Below are 19251 nucleotides of genomic sequence, written 5' to 3'. Positions count from 1 at the left end.
ACAACCACCCCATATCACAAACCCTTTTCCGTTCTTGCCATCTCAGTCTCCCATCATCCCCCTCTTTTTGCAGTAATAGGTTATCTCACTGATCTGAAGGACATAAAAATGGTCGTGCGCACATCAAGACTTTCGTGTTGGCCAAAAGACAGAAAAACTTTCCCTTCAAAGTACTCTTTATATGTTGTAGAGACAACAGCAAATCTCAAGTAATACGTCAACAAAGTTATAATTGCATCCAAGGATATACAGAGTTTCTTTTCTTGGTGGTTAGTTTGTGGGATTGAAATTTCAGGGCTTTTGAATATCAGCGTAATAAGATAGCGCCAAGCTCTATTACCAAACCGGGTTCAATTCAAAGTGTTCCACCATATTCTCCATTCGAGATATCTGGAATACACGCCTTCACAGCACTTTCCAAGCGTCCGAATTATCTTATTGATGCAAACCATCTCAAGGATTTCAAATTCTTGTCATATATTGCTTTATTCATATTGAAGAACGAGCGTCCATCTGTTTCGCCACAATAGCTAATACCGCATTATCATATGGCCGCCAACTATGAACGTTAATACCAAGTACCAGCAGGGTGCCGTTCAGGGCCAGCCTCAGGCTAACTTGCAAGCGCAGCAAATATTATTGCAGCAATTACAACAGGGCCAATCACAGCAACAACAACAACAGCAGCAGCAACAACCATCTAACAACACACTCGTAGGACAACAATTCGGTCAACAGAGCGACAACTATAACGAAGGACTCAACCAGAACTTATATTCCAACAATTATCAAAGGGCTCAGCCACCTCACTTGCAGCAACAGTTCTTCCCTCAGTTCCAGCAATCGCAGCAAAGTCAGTCCACGGGTTCTCAATTGCAGCAGCCATACCAACAGAACCAACAACAGCATGCCCAATTACAACAACAGTACCAACCTCCACAGCAGCAGCAAATAACTCGCCAACCACCTCACCTCCAGCAGGCTCATCAGCAGCAGTTCTACAACCAGCAACAAGCTGCTGCTTTGCAGGCCCAGCAGCAACAGGCCCAGCAGGCACAACAAATTCAACAGCAAGCTCAACAACAGCAACAACAGCAAGTTCAACAACAACAGGCTCAACAACAGCAGGCTCCAGTTCAAAAGCATAGCGTTATCAACGTGGACAATCCAAACACGATCTATTGGCAACATCAGCAGCAGCTCTGTCAGTTGTCAAGAAATGCTAACATTCCTCATTATTATGCTAGACAATATGCTTCAAACTCCAGAAAGAATAAGAATCCATATAATGAAGTGAAAGCAGTCAGTTTGGTGGAGGCTACTAGACAAGTCATAACAAGCTTGGAAGAGCAAGAAAAGTTAGGTAATTCGGGGGCTACTAATTCCCCTACACCTAGCTCAGCATTGTTGCATAACAAAAAGCTTGCTCAGGACTTGGATGATGACCACATTCAAGAGGAACAGAGAATGAGAGAGAAAACACATGGAAGACAGTTGTGGTGCCAATTGGATTTAAGTGGTCAAGGGCTTGTCAACTTATCTCCAAAGTTGTTCAACTATGATTTCTTAGAATCTTTGTACATCAACAACAACAAGTTGACTGTCATACCTCCTATAATAAGCAAGTTAAGAGGGTTAAGAACTTTAGATTTATCCCACAATAGAATCAGCGAGGTGCCACCTGAATTAGGATTGTGTTTCAATTTAAGATATCTTTATTTATTCGACAACAACATCAAAACATTTCCAAATGACTTCGGAAACTTGATCGAATTATTGTTTTTGGGTATTGAAGGAAATCCATTGGACTTAAACATTGCGAATTTGATTTCAGAAAAGGGCACAAAGCAACTTGTAGCACATTTGAGAGATGTACGTCCACCAATAAGAACTCCAGTTCCTAGGCCATGGCTACTTTTGGAAGACGATGGAGAAGTTATCGATCCACAGACGAATCCGGAAGCATACAGTAATGAATCATCCTCTCCAGATACCTTTACTATGATGTCTTATAATACTTTATGTCAACATTACGCACCTTCAAAGATGTATAAGTACACTCCATCTTGGGCTCTTGACTGGGAATATAGAAGAAACAAGTTGAAAGAGGAAATCCTTAGCTTTAGTTGCGATATTATTTGCTTGCAAGAAGTGGAAACTAAAACATATCACGATTTCTGGGTCCCTCTTATGACTGAAAACGGATACAAATGTATTTTTTTTAACAAGACTAGATCAAAGACTATGACCGAAGGAGATGCCAAGAAAGTTGACGGATGTGCTACATTTTACAAAGCCAACAAGTTCACATTGCTTCAAAAGCAAAACTTTGAATACAACAGTGTATGCATGGGTTCGGATAAGTATAAGAAGACTAAGGATTTGTTTAACAGATTCATGAATAAGGATAACGTTGCCTTAATCACTTTCTTCCAGCATATTGATTCCGGCGAGAAAATAGTCCTTGTGAACACACATTTGCACTGGGATCCGGCATTCAATGATGTCAAGGCTTTGCAAGTGGGTATTTTATTGGAGGAGTTACAAGGAATAATGAAGAAGTTCCATCACAGCAGTTCTGTTGATGAAATCAAAAATTCATCTTTAATAATCTGTGGTGATTTCAATTCTGTTAGGGACAGTGCTGTGTACCAATTATTCTCCACTGGAACAGTGTCCAAACACTTTGACTTAGAAGGCAGAGACTACGGTAAATTTACTGAGGAAGGATTCCGCAACGTTTTTAAATTGAAGTCCTCCTACGATAACATTGGTGAATTACCATTCACCAATTTTGTACCTATTTTCACAAATACAATTGACTACATTTGGTATTCTACATCGACCTTACAAGTCAAGGGCTTATTAGGAAGAATCGATGAAGAATATCTTAGCCACTGCATAGGTTTCCCAGATGCTCACTTCCCCTCGGATCATATTGCTCTTGTTACCAAGTTCCAGGTGAAGAAAGGCGGATCGAAGAAGCCAGACTTCAAGCCAGATTTTAAGACTGGACCATCTAGAAAGACTTAATATGTCTCTCTTGCATCCCACTCCAAGATATAGAGGGTTTTGAATTACGATAAATGAATTCTGGAGTTTCTACTCCATTGTATATTATTAGTAATAGCCATTATTACTCGGAAGAAACATGTAACGACATGTTTCACTTCCTATCTGTTCACGAATATTTATATTTAGTTGTTTGACTTTTTTGTTTCGTTGTTGCTTTACTGTACCGTTAACGCCTGTTGTCCTTCAATCATACATTTCTATATCTTGCTCTTACGAATTTTGTTTTACAGTTAGTCATTATAAGTTAATTGCCGTTCTATGCCGTTCTAGATCTTTTTGCGAGGTCATCACCTGTTGTAGCTCCAACATTTTTAAAGAAGACGTAGCTATTGGATAATCTCCTATTTTTTTCCTATTTAGTCAAGAAACACAAATACAGTCATAACAATTCGCCTCTGGATTCAAATAAGCCTACATTATTCCCGAAAACTAACGTGTTACAATCTACCGCATATTACGGCGAAAGTCTTCACTCTTCGCCGAAATATTGGGGTGCGAGTGTCCGAGATTTTGACCGTTAGATATTTCACAATGTAATGAATAGTCATCTTCGATTCAGACACGTATCCCCCATAACATGTAGATATCGTAGAAGATATAAATTAGTAGTAGCCGTAGAGAAATGATTTAATCTCAAAATTATATTATTTAGCCAAGCAAAAGCAAAACAAGCGATGTCCCTCTTAATACCTACTGAGAACGATTATGATGATGCTCATGGAGACATTGAGTCCGAAGTGGCATACCGCGAACAATTTAACAAGGTGAAAGACGAAAAGGACGCCGAGGGTAAGTACTTGTTCCCATGGTCATTTGAGGTGGTGAATGGCTTTTTCAAGCAATCTGACCCAAAGACTGATGATCTGAAATTTAACTATGCTTTAGAAGGCTTTGGTAAAGAGAAGCCATGGGCGGAAATAATTGATGAGTTAAATAGCTTGAACAAGTCTGCCAAGAATAACGAAGTTTACAAGCTCATTTTCTTTGCCAGACACGGCCAGGGCTACCATAATGTGTGTGTCAACAAGTATGGTTTAGATGAATGGAAGAGAAAGTGGCATTCATTGAAGACTGATGGAGAGCTTGTATGGGCACCAGATCCTAACTTGACCGAGTTAGGATACTCCCAATCCACAGAGAATAACGAGGCATGGAAGAGAGAGATTAGCATTGGTGCCCCAATCCCAAGCAAGTTCTATGTTTCACCCTTACAAAGATCCAGTCGCACATTGGTCAACACGTGGGATGACATTAAGCCAAGAAGCTTAAAACCAGTTGTTACGGAGTCCATAAGAGAGACCATTGGTGTAAACTTATGCGACAAGAGGTCAACCAAGACTGTCATTGAAGAGAGATTCGGCCAGTATGGGTTTGTGATCCCTCCGGATTTTACTGAGGATGATGAGTTATTCACGTCGGACCATAGAGAGACTATGGTGGAGCAAACCTTTAGAGTCAACAGTTTCTTGCAGAACCTTTTTGACGAGGATTTAGCGTCCGACTCCACCGTGGATCGGACCAAAGTTGAAGATCACACCTTCATTTCTACCACCTCGCACGCGGGTACTATTAGATGCTTTATCATTGCATTGGAACACAGACATTTCACTATTTCTACTGGAGGAATGATTCCAATCGTAGTGAAAGCCACCAGAAAGCTATAAGAGCAGCTCGGTATTTATACGTATAAATTAGACTTTAACCATATAGATGAATAGATAACCTAGAATTAACCTAGAATAACCTAGAATGGCATATGTTTCATGCCTTTTCTGGCCATATAACCGGTTATTAATAGAAGCCATTAAGCCATGCGCATCTCGAACCCCCCGTAATCCCCCCAAATGCGAAAGAAGAAATCGCCGATGTCCTTAACTAACATTGATAGTTGCTGCCACAAGCAACAATGGTGAAAAACGGGAATTTCCAACCGAGTTCTCCTAAAACAGCTTTCGATGGTCACTTCGTGTTTACAATTCACAATTTGGAAAACTTTTCACTTAAATATGAAAGCATACCACTCTATTGGAGCCGGGTATTTCTTTATCTCGCTAAATTCCATCGGGGAAAGAGGCTGAAAAAATTACGTCAACACCCCAAAAGGATCACCGACTACTGAGGTCCCATCGTCATACCACATCTTAAAAATACGTCAAAGTAGCATTTACTTTCTTTAGCCATAGAAATAGCCAACGATGAGGTTAAAATACATCGACAATGCAAATATTGGGTGGCAGACCATCCTAATAGTATTTTTAATAACAATAGCTCCTGTGAGAGCGTTTTCGTGGCCCTGGGACAGCAACGGGTCCAGTTCGGACTCTAGTAATTCCACTTCGAGCTCTGCCTCGGACAGCAGTTCGGAGTCTGCTTCGTCGTCAGCTACAGCCGAGGGAGCAGAGCTTTATGCTCCATATCCAACAAAATGCCCAGATACTCCACTTGTAAGAGAAGCCAAAAATATCTCTAATGAGGAGTCAGAATACATTTCAAAGAGACAAGAGATTACTAACAAGGAGCTCATTAAATTCTTGAACCTGACAGCACAGCTTTCGGACTTCGATGCAGAGAAGTTTATTACTGACTATTCATCAGAGCACAACATCACAATCGGCCTTGCATTCAGCGGAGGGGGTTACAGAGCTATGTTATGTGGTGCTGGGGAACTCTTATCCCTAGACGACCGCTACGATGGATCTATCGAAGATGGTTTAGGAGGCTTATTACAAAGTGCGACATACCTAACTGGATTATCAGGAGGCAACTGGTTGGTTGGGCTGGTGGTGCTCAACGACTGGATTTCCATAGCTGATATCTTGAAAGGAAATATTGATATCTGGAACTTACAAGATTCCATCTTTAATCCAAGTGGAATTAATGTAGTCAAAACGGTGCAATACTATTACAATATAGAACTGTCAATTCTGGCTAAGTTTGATGCTGGATTCGATACTTCTATCACAGATATTTGGGGTAGAGCCCTCTCCCATCAATTCTTCCCCGATGACGATTCGGGAGAAAATATTACTTGGTCTAGCATAAGGGAATTGTCAAGTTTTAAGAACTATGAAATGCCGTTTCCAATTGTCGTGGCAAACGGTAGAACTCCTGGAACCTTTATCATTAATGAAAACTCCACCGTCTTTGAAATTAACCCTTACGAACTAGGATCATGGGACCCTTCGTTGAACAGTTTTAGTGATGTCAAATATATTGGCTCATACCTAGATAATGGAAATCCAAATAATTCTGAAAGTTGCATAGCCAATTTCGATAATGCGGGATTCATCATGGGAACATCATCTTCATTGTTTAATCAATTTATTTTGCGCTTAGGAACAACCGATTTGAATGCTGCCATTAAAACGGTTCTTAATACCATTCTTGGCCATTTAAGTTACAATCACGATGACATTGCTGCCTATTCCCCAAACCCTTTTTATGGCGTGGATACCGCCTCAGTTCAAAAGATTGTAGTGAATGATACACTTTTCTTAGTCGATGGAGGCGAGGATTCACAGAACGTACCCTTTTATCCTTTGATTCAAAAGGCTCGTGACCTCGATGTTATATTTGCCTTTGACAATTCTGCTGACACAGACAAGCAATGGCCTAACGGAACATCGATTGTTTCAACATATTTACGTCAATTTGCAGATCAGGGAAAAGGATCACCTTTCCCATTTGTTCCAGACGTTAAAGATTATTTAAAGCAGAAGTTGAACGAAAAGCCGGTTTTCTTTGGATGCGACGCAGCAAATTTAACTTCATTAATCGATTACCATGGCGTCGAAGGCTTGAACGAGACAGATATTCCATTGGTTGTGCAATTTCATAACCGCAGATATTCCTTTAATTCTAACACCTCCACATTCAAGATGTCGTATGACGATGACGAATTCTTGGGGCTCATTCAGAACGGATTTGAGGTCTCGTCAAGAGGAAACTTTTCAGAAGATAGCCAGTGGCCCACATGTGTCGGATGTGCTATCATTCGTAGATCTCAAGAAAGACTCGGAATTGAGCAGTCCGATGAGTGCAAGATGTGCTTTGATAGGTACTGTTGGAAGGGTGGAATTGAGCAGGCTGCCAGCTCCAATGCTAATCTCAATTCAGTTCTTGATGCTACCCAAGAAGCGGAAACGAATTCACAGACTAGCTCTGCTTCATCGGAGACTTCGTCGAGCAGTACGACCACGAAACATAGTGGTGGAGAAAGACTGCAGAACGGATGGTCACTTTTGCCCCTTCTCAGTATAGCCGCTGGTATGGCTCTATTAGCATGATTCTTCATAGAAGACTGTATATCCCACGTATTTATTTAGTAGTATACAAAATTAGACACATTTTTTGCAACTAAAAAACGTGAGCGCGCACGTGACTTTTCAAGCATCGCGATCAAAGAAGAGCATTGAAAAAAAATTGGAACTCTTCGTTTTAATGGTTGTAGATGATAAATGTATAATAAGCAATACACTTTGAAAAGACAGTAGAAAATGGTCAAATCTTACGATCGTTACGACCAGGAGAAGTGCTTTGGTGTGATAGCTTCACAATCAAATATTTTGTGGCTTTCGCCTTCAGACTCTCAATCTACTAAGTCAAATGGGCGTGCCATCTCATCAGGTTTAGAAGAGATCTTAGTATGGGATATTAAAACGGGAGAAATTCTTCAAAGATTACGAGATGGATTAACCCCTGGTGCTTCCAATGCTCCTACCTCACAACCTCCCTCCCCAGTCACATATTTAGCACACCATGAGACCACTAATATTCTTGCAGCCGGTCATGCTGATGGAGTCATTAAATTATGGGATCTTACCTCAGGACTGGTGATTATCAACTTCCTGGGTCACAAGTCCGCCATTAGTCTTATCAAATTTGATAGCAGCGGTACTAGATTAGTATCTGGGTCTTCCGACTCCAGCATAATTTTGTGGGATTTAGTAGGAGAAGAAGGTTTATTCAAATTGAAGGGACATAAGAGTCAAATAACTGGTCTTTCATTCCTCTCTGAGCACCAATCTACGGAAGTTAGCGATGAAATGGAAGATTACTTGTTAAGTGTATCTAAGGATGGTTTAATAAAGTTGTGGGAATTAAAATCGCAGCAGTGCATTGAAACCCATTTAGCCCATAGCAACGAATGTTGGTCATTGGGTATAAATAAAGACCAAAGTTTAGCCATTACCAGTGGTAACAAGGATCAAGTCAAAGTATGGGAATTAGATCTCTCTAAGCCAGATACTGAAAAGGTTCAAGAGCGTGGTATGTTTGAAAAGCAGAGTAAATCTAGATGTAACGAGATCCTGTTCAAAACCATCAAGCAATCTTCTTCTCCAGTGGAGTTATTTTACTTGCAAAACGCTGATAGAACTGTTGAATTATTCCGTGTTAGATCTGCCGACGAAATCAAGAAAGGTATCTCAAAGAGAACAAAGAGACTCAAAGAAAAAGGTTTCGAGGATGAGGAAATATTGCAATCATTGAGAGAATCCGAAATCAGCATGATGATCACTCCATTCACAACACTTAGAACAATGTCGAAAATAAAATCATGTACTTGGGTGGCAAAATCAAACAAGAAATTAGACTTATTGATTTCTTTAACTAACAACAGCATAGAGTACCACAACATTCCAGTCCCAGAACTGTTCAAAAAGGCAACACCATCCGACTTATATTCCGTCAAGCAGCATTCGATTGACTTATTGGGTCACAGGACTGATATTAGAGCCATGGATATTTCACCCGACAGCAAATTGTTAGCCACTGCATCAAATGGAGAATTAAAAATTTGGAACATAAAAACCACCAATGTTATTCGTACATTCACATTAGAAGGCGGTTACGCCTTGTGTTGTAAATTCTTACCAGGAGGAACCTTGGTTGTAGTGGGTTTCAAAAACGGTGATTTGGAATTGTACGATCTTGCTACTTCCTCTTTAGTTGACAGAGTTGAGAAAGCACACGACTCCGGCTCTTCTATGATCAGTGGTAATAAGGAGGAAGACAATGGATCTGCTATATGGTCCTTGGATTTAACACCAGATGGAAAGACTTTAGTAACAGGAGGTAATGATAAATCTGTGAGGTTCTGGAATTTTAAAGTGGAAGAGGAAGTGGTTCCAGCCACTAATGCTATCACTTCGAAATTGAAATTAGTGCATACTCAGACCTTGGAGTTGAATGAAGACGTCTTGTGTGTCAAAATCTCTCCAGACGCTAAATATTTGGCAATTTCCTTATTGAATAACAATGTTCAAGTTGTTTTCTTCGATACATTAAAATTATTCCTCACTTTATACGGACACAAATTGCCAGTCTTATCCATTGATATCTCTTTTGACTCTAAGTTAATCATCACTTCTTCAGCAGATAAAAACATTAAGATTTGGGGATTGGACTTTGGTGATTGTCATCGTTCCATCTTCGGGCACCAGGATTCCATTATGAATGTCAGCTTTATTGGAGAGACCCATAATTTCTTCTCTTCAGGTAAAGATGGTTTAATCAAATATTGGGACGGTGACAAATTTGAATGTATTCAAAAATTGCTGGCCCATCAATCTGAAGTGTGGTGTTTAAGTGTTAGCAGCAATGGTTTATTCATGGTTTCTACTTCTCATGATCATTCTATCAGATTATGGCTGGCCACAGACGATCAAGTTTTCTTAGAGGAAGAGAGAGAAAAGGAGATGGATGAATTGTACGAGAATACCTTGTTAGATTCATTGGAAGATGATCCAGCACAACCACGCGGGGATGATAACGAGGAGGATGAATCCGACGAAGTAACAAAGGTCAGTAGACAAACGATGGAAACATTGAAGGCAGGTGAAAAATTGATGGAAGCTTTGGACATTGGTATTGAAGACGTTGAAGCAATGGAGGAGTATAATATACTTCTCAAAAACTACAATAGCAAGTCTGTAGGTCCTCCACCTGCTAAACCAACACCAAACTCGATTTTATTAGCATACAATATGAATGGACAAGAGTATGTCCTAAGTATTATCTCCAAAATAAAGTCAGCACAATTGGATGATGCATTGTTGGTTCTTCCATTCTCTTATTCGCTTCGATTGTTGAAATTCATCGAAATCTGGACTAGTAAGAACCATATTAAATCCAATGTTGTCAACATGTCGCTCATTTGCAAAATATTATTTTTCGTTATTAAGTCAAACGCTAGGGAGTTGATCAGTCAAAAGGATCCAAAGATAAAGAACCAGTTATTATCTGTCAAGGAGCAATTGAGAGGGGAGTTGCAAAAGACGTGTACACAATTAGGAGTTAATACTCAAGGTTTAAAATTTGCTAAACAGCAGTGGAAATTAACCCACGAAACTGAATTTATAGATGAAGCCGAACAAAGGGAGTACGAAGATAAAAAGGCGGTCAAGAGATCGTTCACCACCATATAGAGTTTATGTACATAGCATAATAGCATATCATATCGGAATTGAGTGTAAATTGTTGTAGTAAGTGGTGGTCCATGAGAGTGGTGGTCCAGGAGAGTGGTGGTCCAGGAGAGTGGTGGTCCATGACTTAACCAGACTATGTTCAATTACCAGACTACCTTGCGGTGGTACGGCTGCAAAATAGCAAAGATAAATAGATTGCCTAAAGGCTCATTTAGTATAGGCATAAAAAATACTGTTTGCCAATTAGATTATAGCAACCTCTTCATAAGCCAAGTTCTCTATACCCCGAGAATCCAACCTTCCTCCTGGAGATCACATCATCCATTCTCTCATGCCACATAACTCACTATATCACAGTCTGGTCGCAATTTCTCCCCCACTGAAAATTTCAGATTAGCCGAAGAACGGCTGAAAAATAAAACTAAGTTGGGTCGAAGATCTCTCTGGCAAGTGGAGGAAATGGAAGGACAGCAAGGCCCAAACATGAGGAAAATACTCTGTTATGGCTTAGCATGTGTTGAAATTGAATAGTATGATCCAACTGCAGCGGACTGGATATCATTTGTAAGGAGTGTAACTGGGTACAACTAGATTTGGCATGGTACAGGACAGCCGACGGCACACGGCTGTTAAGATATCAACAGTCCAGCAGCAAGATGTTCGAGATGAGGGATAGAAACTTTCCATACGGCAGCGGAAGGAACCAACGGATATCGTCAATCAACACAATACCCCGTTCCCTTCAGGCATGAACCCACAAATAGCGGCATTCCTTGAAATCTGATACAAAGGCCCTTATCTAATGTGCCCCCAGTTTTACCACAAAACGTAGTCCGAGTCTCAAATGTCAAAGAGAGGGGAATGCTCACTGGAACCTTAATTTTCAGTAATGGGCTATAAGAAGTATCTATAGACGGGCACTCCCATAAACTACCATTGCTCTTGTGTGGTTTAGATATACGACCACTTGAGGCTGGCAAATGGTTTCTTGTGGATTTGTAGTAGCTTTTTTTACTTTGTAAGATCAGTCTACAACGCCGCATTGGCCTTGTGGAGCCCATTGTTTCCGTAGATTTCCATCCCGCACCGCAGTATGCTTACTATGCAACCTGTCTCACTAAAGCCCACCGCTATTATCAGTTTTGGCCCTAACCACTACTCTCACTACCTATCACCTAACATACGCTTAGTGACCCCATCTTCTACACTGACCAAGAATACACCCGTTGTCAACCCACCACTCACGGCAGTACTCTACGAGCTACACAACCCTGCAAGTACACTACTAATTGCTCTCTAATCCTATATTACCGCACTCCTGTCTCCCTTCACTGTCTGTTGCCTTCACCCAGTCCCAGTGGTCCGTCTCCCGTCTCCATCCTCTCTCGCGCTCGCTTCTATCACCAGTTAACTGTGGTGACACCTGAAAAAATTTGGAGCGTCATTCCGACACTACCCCGAAGTAAATTTTATTTGATTTGTAACGCTCTTGTTTCCAGAAGAAGTCATCAGTACTGGCAATATCTGTTCTTCGGCAGACCTGTTCTCTTGTACGGCAGATCCACCACAGAGACTTTGCTCTAGGAAAAGCATCATCGTTCTGTCGCGTAGTTTGTTGCTCGTCAGCCTATCGTGTCCCCCCACTTCTTGCTAGTCACACGCTGAGTCCGGATTCGATAGTTATCTAGCATACCAAAAATAGGTTTTGAACAGCAACTCCAGACCCCATGAATATGCAACAACCCCAGCAGGGTATGAATGCCTGGCATGGCATTTACGCCGTAGGAGAACGCCAGAAGGTGGTGACGTTTCTTACAAACACATTGAGAGAAATTCAAGGAGCAAACTTTGACCCTCAAAGAGCAGGCAATATAGCACAAGAGTTTGAAAAGTTCACGTTCGAGAGATCCCAAAGTAGGGACGAATACCTTAGACTCATCAAGCAAAAGGTTGAACAGCTCAGACAAAGCATGCGTGGTGCTGCCAGCGGAATGGGACAAAATCAACAGAGACCAAATCAACAACAACAACAACAACAACAGCAACAACAAACCCCTGCTAACCAGCAGATGGGTGGCGTACGCCAGAATAACCAGAACCAGAACAATAACACAAACAATGCCAATACCAATTTGAACACTCAAAATATGAACTTTCTCCAGCAGCAGGCCCAAGCCAGACAGCAATCGGCCGCTCAAATTCAGGCGCAGATGAGAAATAATATGGGTCAACAGCCCAACCAGCCTCAGCAACCACCACCACAACAGAGACAAGCTGCACAACAACAACAACTTAACCTTCAGCAGCAGAATCAACAGGCAAATCAAGGTAATAATAATAACATAGGAAACAATGCAAATGCTAATACATTAAACCAAATGCAAAGCATTGTCAGAAGTATACCAATTCCAGCACATTTACTTGCAAAAATACCCAATCTTCCTCCAGGAGTGAACACCTGGAATCAAGTGTTTGAATGCTTGCAGAAAAAACTTATTCCACACAGTTTGTTACCATTGATAAAGGAGTTAAATAGTGCACATATTCAGCTAGTGTACCGCCAACAACAACAGCAGAAATTACAAATGCAAAATCAACAACGTCTTGGCCAGGCTGCACAGGCACAGAATGGCCAGCCAAACCAGATTGCTCAGACGAGGCAGATGGGAAACAACGCTGTAAACAATAATGTCAATATAAACAATGCAAATAATGCTAATCTTATGGGAAACATGGGTAACTTCAATATGAACAATTTGACTCCACAACAGAAACAACAACTCCTCCAGAGACAACAGCAAGCTCAAGTACAAGCCCAGCAGCAACAAGCTCAACAGCAGGCACAACAACAGGCACAACAGCAGGCACAACAGCAAGCACAAGCTCAGGCACAACAACAAGCACAACAGCAAAGGAATATTGCCGGACAAAATGCAGCAGCCCAGTTGTTACAACAGCAAAATCTGATGCCAGGAGCTCTGCAACAACCTCCACAACTGTCGCCATTGCAACACCACCAACCCATTCCTCAACAACAGCTTCAAGCTCCAGTCCAGCAACAGCAGCAACAGGGAAACCAGCAGGGAAACCAACTAAAGGTCCCAGATTTCCCAATTACTCCACAAGATCTCATGAAGCACTCGCAGGCAGCAATGAACTTGTTGACACGTTTACGTGCAAACAATACCATCCCTAACGATCTAGACCAAGCGCAGAAAGAATCTTTTATTAGACGTTTCATCCAACATCAGAAGACCATCTTGTGGAAGCAGCAGAATGATCCAGCTTCTTTGAAAAATAATACAGCACCTGGAGCCTTGAACCCCGCTGCAAACGGTGCTAATAGCGCCGGAAACTTTGGCAATGTTCCCCAGAACAGAATGCAACAGCAACAGCAGGCTCAGTTAAAGCAGCAGATACCTCAACAGCAGCCACCTGCACAGGTTCCAGCACAAGTTACTCCGCAAATACCACAACACCTGCCATTAATGGGCGTCAACCAAACTCCTATGTTGAAACAAGAAGCACTGATGAATACCTTATCGTCGCCTTTGATGCAGAGGGGAGTTCCTGGTGCTCAAATGAGTACTAACACTTCTTTTGCCAATTCTGCAAATGCAGCTAATGCAAATACAAATGCTCGTCCACCTGTTGCGGGCAACGCACCAGGTCAACAGAGACCAAATGGCCCAGTCGCTGCTTCCTCCTTTTTGCCTCAATTGACGGATGAAATGAAAGTGAAGTTGAAGCAATTGATAGACGAGGTGTCCAAAGATAATGTAGCGTTGAAAGATGTTTCAGCTTTACTATCTACAGAAGATAAGAGTACTGTGCGTGAAGCGATGATGAAAATATCACAGCAGTATGCAAATGTGGATAGCATAATAAGCTATTTCTTCATTCTCAGTAGGAATGCTGATGGAACTAAGAGATTGATTCAGATGAAGTACATGACTAAGAATATTATGGACAATCTTCATAGAGGTATTTACTTGGCAGCTCCAGACTTAATTGAGAAGTTGCGTTCTCAGTATGAGAGGTACTTTGAATACGTAAAGCAGCAATTTGCACAAAGGAAACAGCAAATGCAAAAGCAACAAGCTCAACAAGCTGGTCAGCAAGTAGCTCCCCAAGGTGGTAACCGCGCTGCACCATTCCAGCAGACTCCCGCACAACAGCCCCAACCACCACCACAACTGCAAGGTGGTCTTGGTCCTGCTAACAACTGGCCAAATGTTGGACCTCCAGCACAAGTTCAGTCTAACCAACAGAGAGGAGTTATCAACAGTAGCCCTATGATGCCAAATAATGCTTCACCATTGATGTCTACTCAATCAGTACAAACGCCGGTCACGGTAACTAAACCAACGCCAAAGGCAACACCGCAACAGGCCAAGAAACCAGCTCCTGTAGTTAACAGAAGGAAAGGTTCTGCTAAAGGCTCTGTAAGCGGTGCTAGTACTACACCTGCCGGTACTGCCCCAACACCAGGCGCATTGGCCACTTCTATCAAAACACCTAATAGCATACCCACTCCCCATGTTCCAACTCACAGCAACAAGAACACTCCAACTGGTCAATCGCCTAATTATCCAGTTAAAAGCACTCCTACGTCAACTGCTGTTGCCACGACTGATGCAGATATCTTCATTAATACCAAAGACGACTCTAAACTGGCCAAGAGAAGAGATTTATCTAATTCTGATCCTGAAAAGTTCTTTTACGCCTCTTTGGCCAATCTTCTAGAAATAGATGAGTCTTTTGCTGACGTTAAGGATACTGGCCTTCCAAGGACTCCAACTTTGTTTAACGGTAAGCCCGCTGCCAAATCACCGTTATCGCCTGCTCTCCACCGGGGAGAATGGTCGTGTGAAATTAGGCCCAACGCTATTACTTCGGCTTTTAGACAAGTCGAAAGTATTCGAGAGATGGTATCGAATGATATTATTGAAAGCTGTACCAAATTGGCTATTGACGAGGCAGAAAGAAGGAATCCTACGAACACGTCAACAACGGGTACAGAGGCAAATGGAGGAATTAAGAGAGATCGTGAAGAGGCCGATGAATTTGATAACTTATTTAACGAGAAGAAACCTAAAACAGAGGCATCCGATTACAAATATGTTTACGAGCCTGTTTCTTTCGACGATTGGAAGCAATTTGTGATTTCCAGCATTCAATAAGGTAATTTCCATCAATCATTGTTGCCGCTGACTATAGACAACCACCCCCCCCCCCCCCCCCCCCCCCAAAAACATAAACCATGCAACAATAACTGGAACATTTGTCCTGAGTGACGATTCTAACCTTTGTAATTTGTTTTGTATTTATTTGTTATTTTTAATTTAATTCTCTCGTTAGCATAATCTTTGATGATTACTGTGGTTGTATAATTGTTTCTTTAATACTAATACTATGTGTACCATTATATTCTCATTATGTGTAAAGTCTTCAGAATTTTGTGTGTGCGATTTCTGAGTACTACTTTAAGAAATTTATAGTTAAACTTCATCTTAGTGAACAGTATGAAATGTATTCTAAGTAACCATGCCACCATTATTTAGTCCCCAGGAGAAGAAGATCTCTGTCGCCTTTGTCTGTTTGGGTAACATGTGAGTATTCTAGAAAGCTAACGAACAAACTCCTATATAGACACTAGTAACTAGCCGGTTTCATTCTTTGTGAAATTGTACTAACTATAGACATGACAGCTGTCGCTCGCCAATGGCAGAAGCGGTATTCAAACATAAGGTTAAGGAATTGGGATATTCCGACTATTTTGACTTAATTGACTCCTACGGAACAGGCGCTTACCATGTGGGAGAGTCTCCTGATTCTAGATCCACCAAGACATGTAAGAAACATGGAGTTCCTGTGAACCATAGAGCACAGAAGATCTCACACGTTGATTTCCAGAAGTTTGACTATGTTATCGCCATGGACGAGAGTAACAAGTCAGATTTGTTGTACATCAAGCCTCGTTCCAGTACTGCTGTTGTTGAGTTATTTGGAAAGTGGAGAACCGATTCCCAGTACAGCACTATTGTCTCTGATCCATACTACGGTGGAATAAATGGGTTTGAGACCAACTTCCAACAATTGAACCACTTCAGCGAAGAATTCTTGAAGCAGGAAATTGGAGAATTGAACTAAATAGCAATGAAGTCTACATACAACTATTTGATTTAGAGCCTCTAATATAGAATATACGAAAGCATTTAAGCACACTATAGTACCTATAGTACTGTAGTACTATATAATAGGGATCTGCATCTTCCTATGTGCGTAAATTTCAGTCCGACTCCAGCACTTCTGGTCACGGCATGTTCTCACATTTTCTGTCTTCTGACGTTTCTTCATAACCAAGCGTAATGGAATAGTATGAATAAGAGGATTTAAACTTACAGCATATAAACATTCAGAGCAAGTAGTCACATGCACGTAGAGGTATTGTAACACCATATTGTTGAATTGTCTTGTTGAGCTGTGAATGATAAAAATATAGTGGAATCATGAGTGCTAGAAAACTACAACAAGAGTTCGATAAAACGAACAAGAAAATAGCGGAGGGACTCTCTGTGTTTGATGATATATACGATAAGTTGATGACAACCGAGATAAGTTCGCAGAAAGAGAAGTTGGAAAGTGACTTGAAGAAGGAAATCAAAAAATTGCAGAGACTGAGAGATCAGTTGAAGCAATGGTTAGGTGATAGTTCAATAAAGTTAGACAAGGAGTTGTTGCAAGAGAACAGAACCAAGATTGAACATGCCATGGACCAATTCAAGGATTTGGAGAAGTCTTCCAAGATTAAGCAATTCTCTAATGAAGGATTGGAATTGCAGAGTCAACGAACCAAGCATAATAGGTTTGGACCAGAAGGAGCAAAGATACAAGAAGCTTGCGTCTACATAAGCGACATCATTGATCTCATAACTCAACAAAATGATGATTTAGAACAAGATGTTCAGCAATTAACTGGCCAGTTGAAGAAGGCAAAGTCATCGAACCAAGCTCCAATTCAGTCATCGATAGAGGACGGTAAGTATAAAATCGAAAGAAATAACAACCATTTAACAAAGCTCGAGTCTATCTTAAGAAACTTGGAGAACGAGAGATTGGATCCACTGAGAATTGATGATATCAAAGATGATTTGGAATACTACGTAGAAAACAATCAGGAAGAGGATTATGTGGAATATGATGATTTCTACGAAAGTTTGGAGATTGATGAAGATGCAACCTTGGAGGTTCACGGTTCTTTGGCACAGATGGCTGCCGACAACCAGGAATACGAATCTAATGTGGATTTCCCAGAGTTAAAGGGTGATGAGCCTACGACACCGGCCAAACCCGAAGTGAAACCGGCGTCAGCACCTGCTGTGTCAACTCCTATAAACACAAAGGTCAGCATATCTCCCGGTTCGTCTTCTGCAATAATAGGTGGATCTACGCCAACTAAAAGACACAATGTCGTACAAGCTCCAGCTCCTCCTCCAATAACTGCGTACTCTAATGTCATTAAGGCAGCTGCGCAGTCAATGGCTTCAAACTCTATACCATCTGCTGCTGTCAAAGCTCCACCTCCAGGTTTGAATCCAATAGAACCTAAGTCTGCATCTCTGTCTCCACAGGCAGCCAATCTGACTATCAATGAGGAAGGCGATGACACACCTTTGCAATCACACGCACAGCCTGTCCAAACTCAATCATTGTCTCAATCGCAACTGCCTATCTTGTCGGAAGAAAACAGAGCCTTCTTCGATACTACTGCAAGACTTTCCACAATACCGCAGTCCAGATTGCAAAACCCATTACCATTCCAATTCATAAGTTCGATGTTGGAAACATCATTGCTCAACTGTCCCGACTCGTTTGACGCAGAAAGGCCAAGACAATATAATCCCGTCAACATCCATCCTTCTTCCATAGATTACCCTCAAGAACCTATGTACGAGTTGAATTCCAGCAACATAATGAAGAAATTTGACAACGATACCTTGTTCTTTTGTTTCTACTATAGCGAGGGAGTTGACAACCTAGCCAAATGGAACTCGGCACAGGAGTTATCTAGAAGAGGTTGGGTTTTCAACACTGAGTTAAAGCAGTGGTTCTTGAAGGACACCAAGAATGGCGGAAAGAACAGATCAGTATCGGTTATTCAGAAGGAAGAAGAGCAGATAGACGATGGGAACAAAGAGGAAAACTACAAGTACTTTGACTATGAAAAGACATGGTTAACCAGGAGAAGAGAGAACTACAAATTCAGTAATGACTTGAGAGAAACATTCTAGAGATTTGGGCATTAGCAGATTAATACCTTAAGCTTTTCTCATGGTGTGATGGCTGAAACACTTCTATTCACCCATACGGAGGGGTCCCCTCGTATCTATAGCATAATTTCTTGTATATGTAAATTAGTAACATGCCTGTATTTTGTCTATGCTGTACCTTGGGTGCAAATCCCAATTGATGGACCGCATTGCCGGGTAGAATTGGAACACCACAGTAACCTTGACGACTGCAAATACCGCAAGTCCATCCCTGTGCAACAGCATGTTTCATCTGCATTAATTGTAAAACCGTTGCTATTCTCTACACGGTAGGAGCTAATATTCGTCTATAGTCTCGTGTATCACTGTGGTATCGTGTTGTTTCGAAGTTGGTCCCGCGCACGACCCGATCGTTTGGTCTGGCCACTTGTAGCAGACTCGTTGTCAAACCTCGGCGCACGACCTTGAAATACCGA

At 41.4% G+C, this 19251-nt stretch overlaps 7 protein-coding genes across 7 annotated transcripts; all 7 read left to right on the top strand. All coding sequences in view use genetic code 12, as the record gives it.

The window, feature by feature from the left end:
* Positions 1-171: 171 nt before the first annotated feature.
* On the top strand, positions 172-3517 carry CCR4 (CCR4-NOT core exoribonuclease subunit). The gene has a single exon (XM_064918493.1). The coding sequence runs from the start codon at positions 562-564 to the stop codon at positions 3031-3033; it is 2472 nt and encodes an 823-aa protein (XP_064777208.1). The 5' UTR covers positions 172-561; the 3' UTR covers positions 3034-3517.
* On the top strand, positions 3392-5005 carry RJT20DRAFT_13677 (uncharacterized protein). Its single transcript, XM_064918504.1, has one exon. It carries the CDS (start codon positions 3750-3752, stop codon positions 4737-4739), a length of 990 nt encoding a protein of 329 aa, XP_064777207.1. The 5' UTR covers positions 3392-3749; the 3' UTR covers positions 4740-5005.
* A 29-nt stretch (positions 5006-5034) lies between these two features.
* Positions 5035-7438, top strand: PLB5 (Plb5p). Its single transcript, XM_064915670.1, has one exon. The coding sequence runs from the start codon at positions 5271-5273 to the stop codon at positions 7359-7361; it is 2091 nt and encodes a 696-aa protein (XP_064777206.1). The 5' UTR covers positions 5035-5270; the 3' UTR covers positions 7362-7438.
* Positions 7439-7538: 100 nt separating this feature from the next.
* On the top strand, positions 7539-10622 carry DIP2 (snoRNA-binding rRNA-processing protein). Its single transcript, XM_064916211.1, has one exon. It carries the CDS (start codon positions 7572-7574, stop codon positions 10500-10502), a length of 2931 nt encoding a protein of 976 aa, XP_064777205.1. The 5' UTR covers positions 7539-7571; the 3' UTR covers positions 10503-10622.
* Positions 10623-11900: 1278 nt separating this feature from the next.
* On the top strand, positions 11901-15750 carry MED15 (Med15p). Its single transcript, XM_064916210.1, has one exon. The coding sequence runs from the start codon at positions 12230-12232 to the stop codon at positions 15683-15685; it is 3456 nt and encodes a 1151-aa protein (XP_064777204.1). The 5' UTR covers positions 11901-12229; the 3' UTR covers positions 15686-15750.
* Positions 15751-15982: 232 nt separating this feature from the next.
* On the top strand, positions 15983-16730 carry LTP1 (tyrosine protein phosphatase). Its single transcript, XM_064915669.1, has 2 exons — positions 15983-16114; positions 16214-16730. The coding sequence occupies exons 1-2, from the start codon at positions 16050-16052 to the stop codon at positions 16653-16655; spliced, it is 507 nt and encodes a 168-aa protein (XP_064777203.1). The 5' UTR covers positions 15983-16049; the 3' UTR covers positions 16656-16730.
* Positions 16731-16883: 153 nt separating this feature from the next.
* Positions 16884-18936, top strand: NOT5 (CCR4-NOT core subunit). Its single transcript, XM_064916209.1, has one exon. The coding sequence runs from the start codon at positions 17015-17017 to the stop codon at positions 18794-18796; it is 1782 nt and encodes a 593-aa protein (XP_064777202.1). The 5' UTR covers positions 16884-17014; the 3' UTR covers positions 18797-18936.
* The last annotated feature ends 315 nt before the right edge of the window (positions 18937-19251 follow it).

The sequence above is a fragment of the Scheffersomyces xylosifermentans genome (assembly GCF_036884685.1).
Source record: "Scheffersomyces xylosifermentans strain CBS 12540 chromosome Unknown RJT20scaffold_1, whole genome shotgun sequence".
Classification (NCBI taxonomy): Eukaryota; Fungi; Ascomycota; class Pichiomycetes; order Serinales; family Debaryomycetaceae; genus Scheffersomyces; species Scheffersomyces xylosifermentans.
Note: the sequence above shows the minus strand (reverse complement) of the source record. Positions and strands in the feature narration are given on the sequence as shown.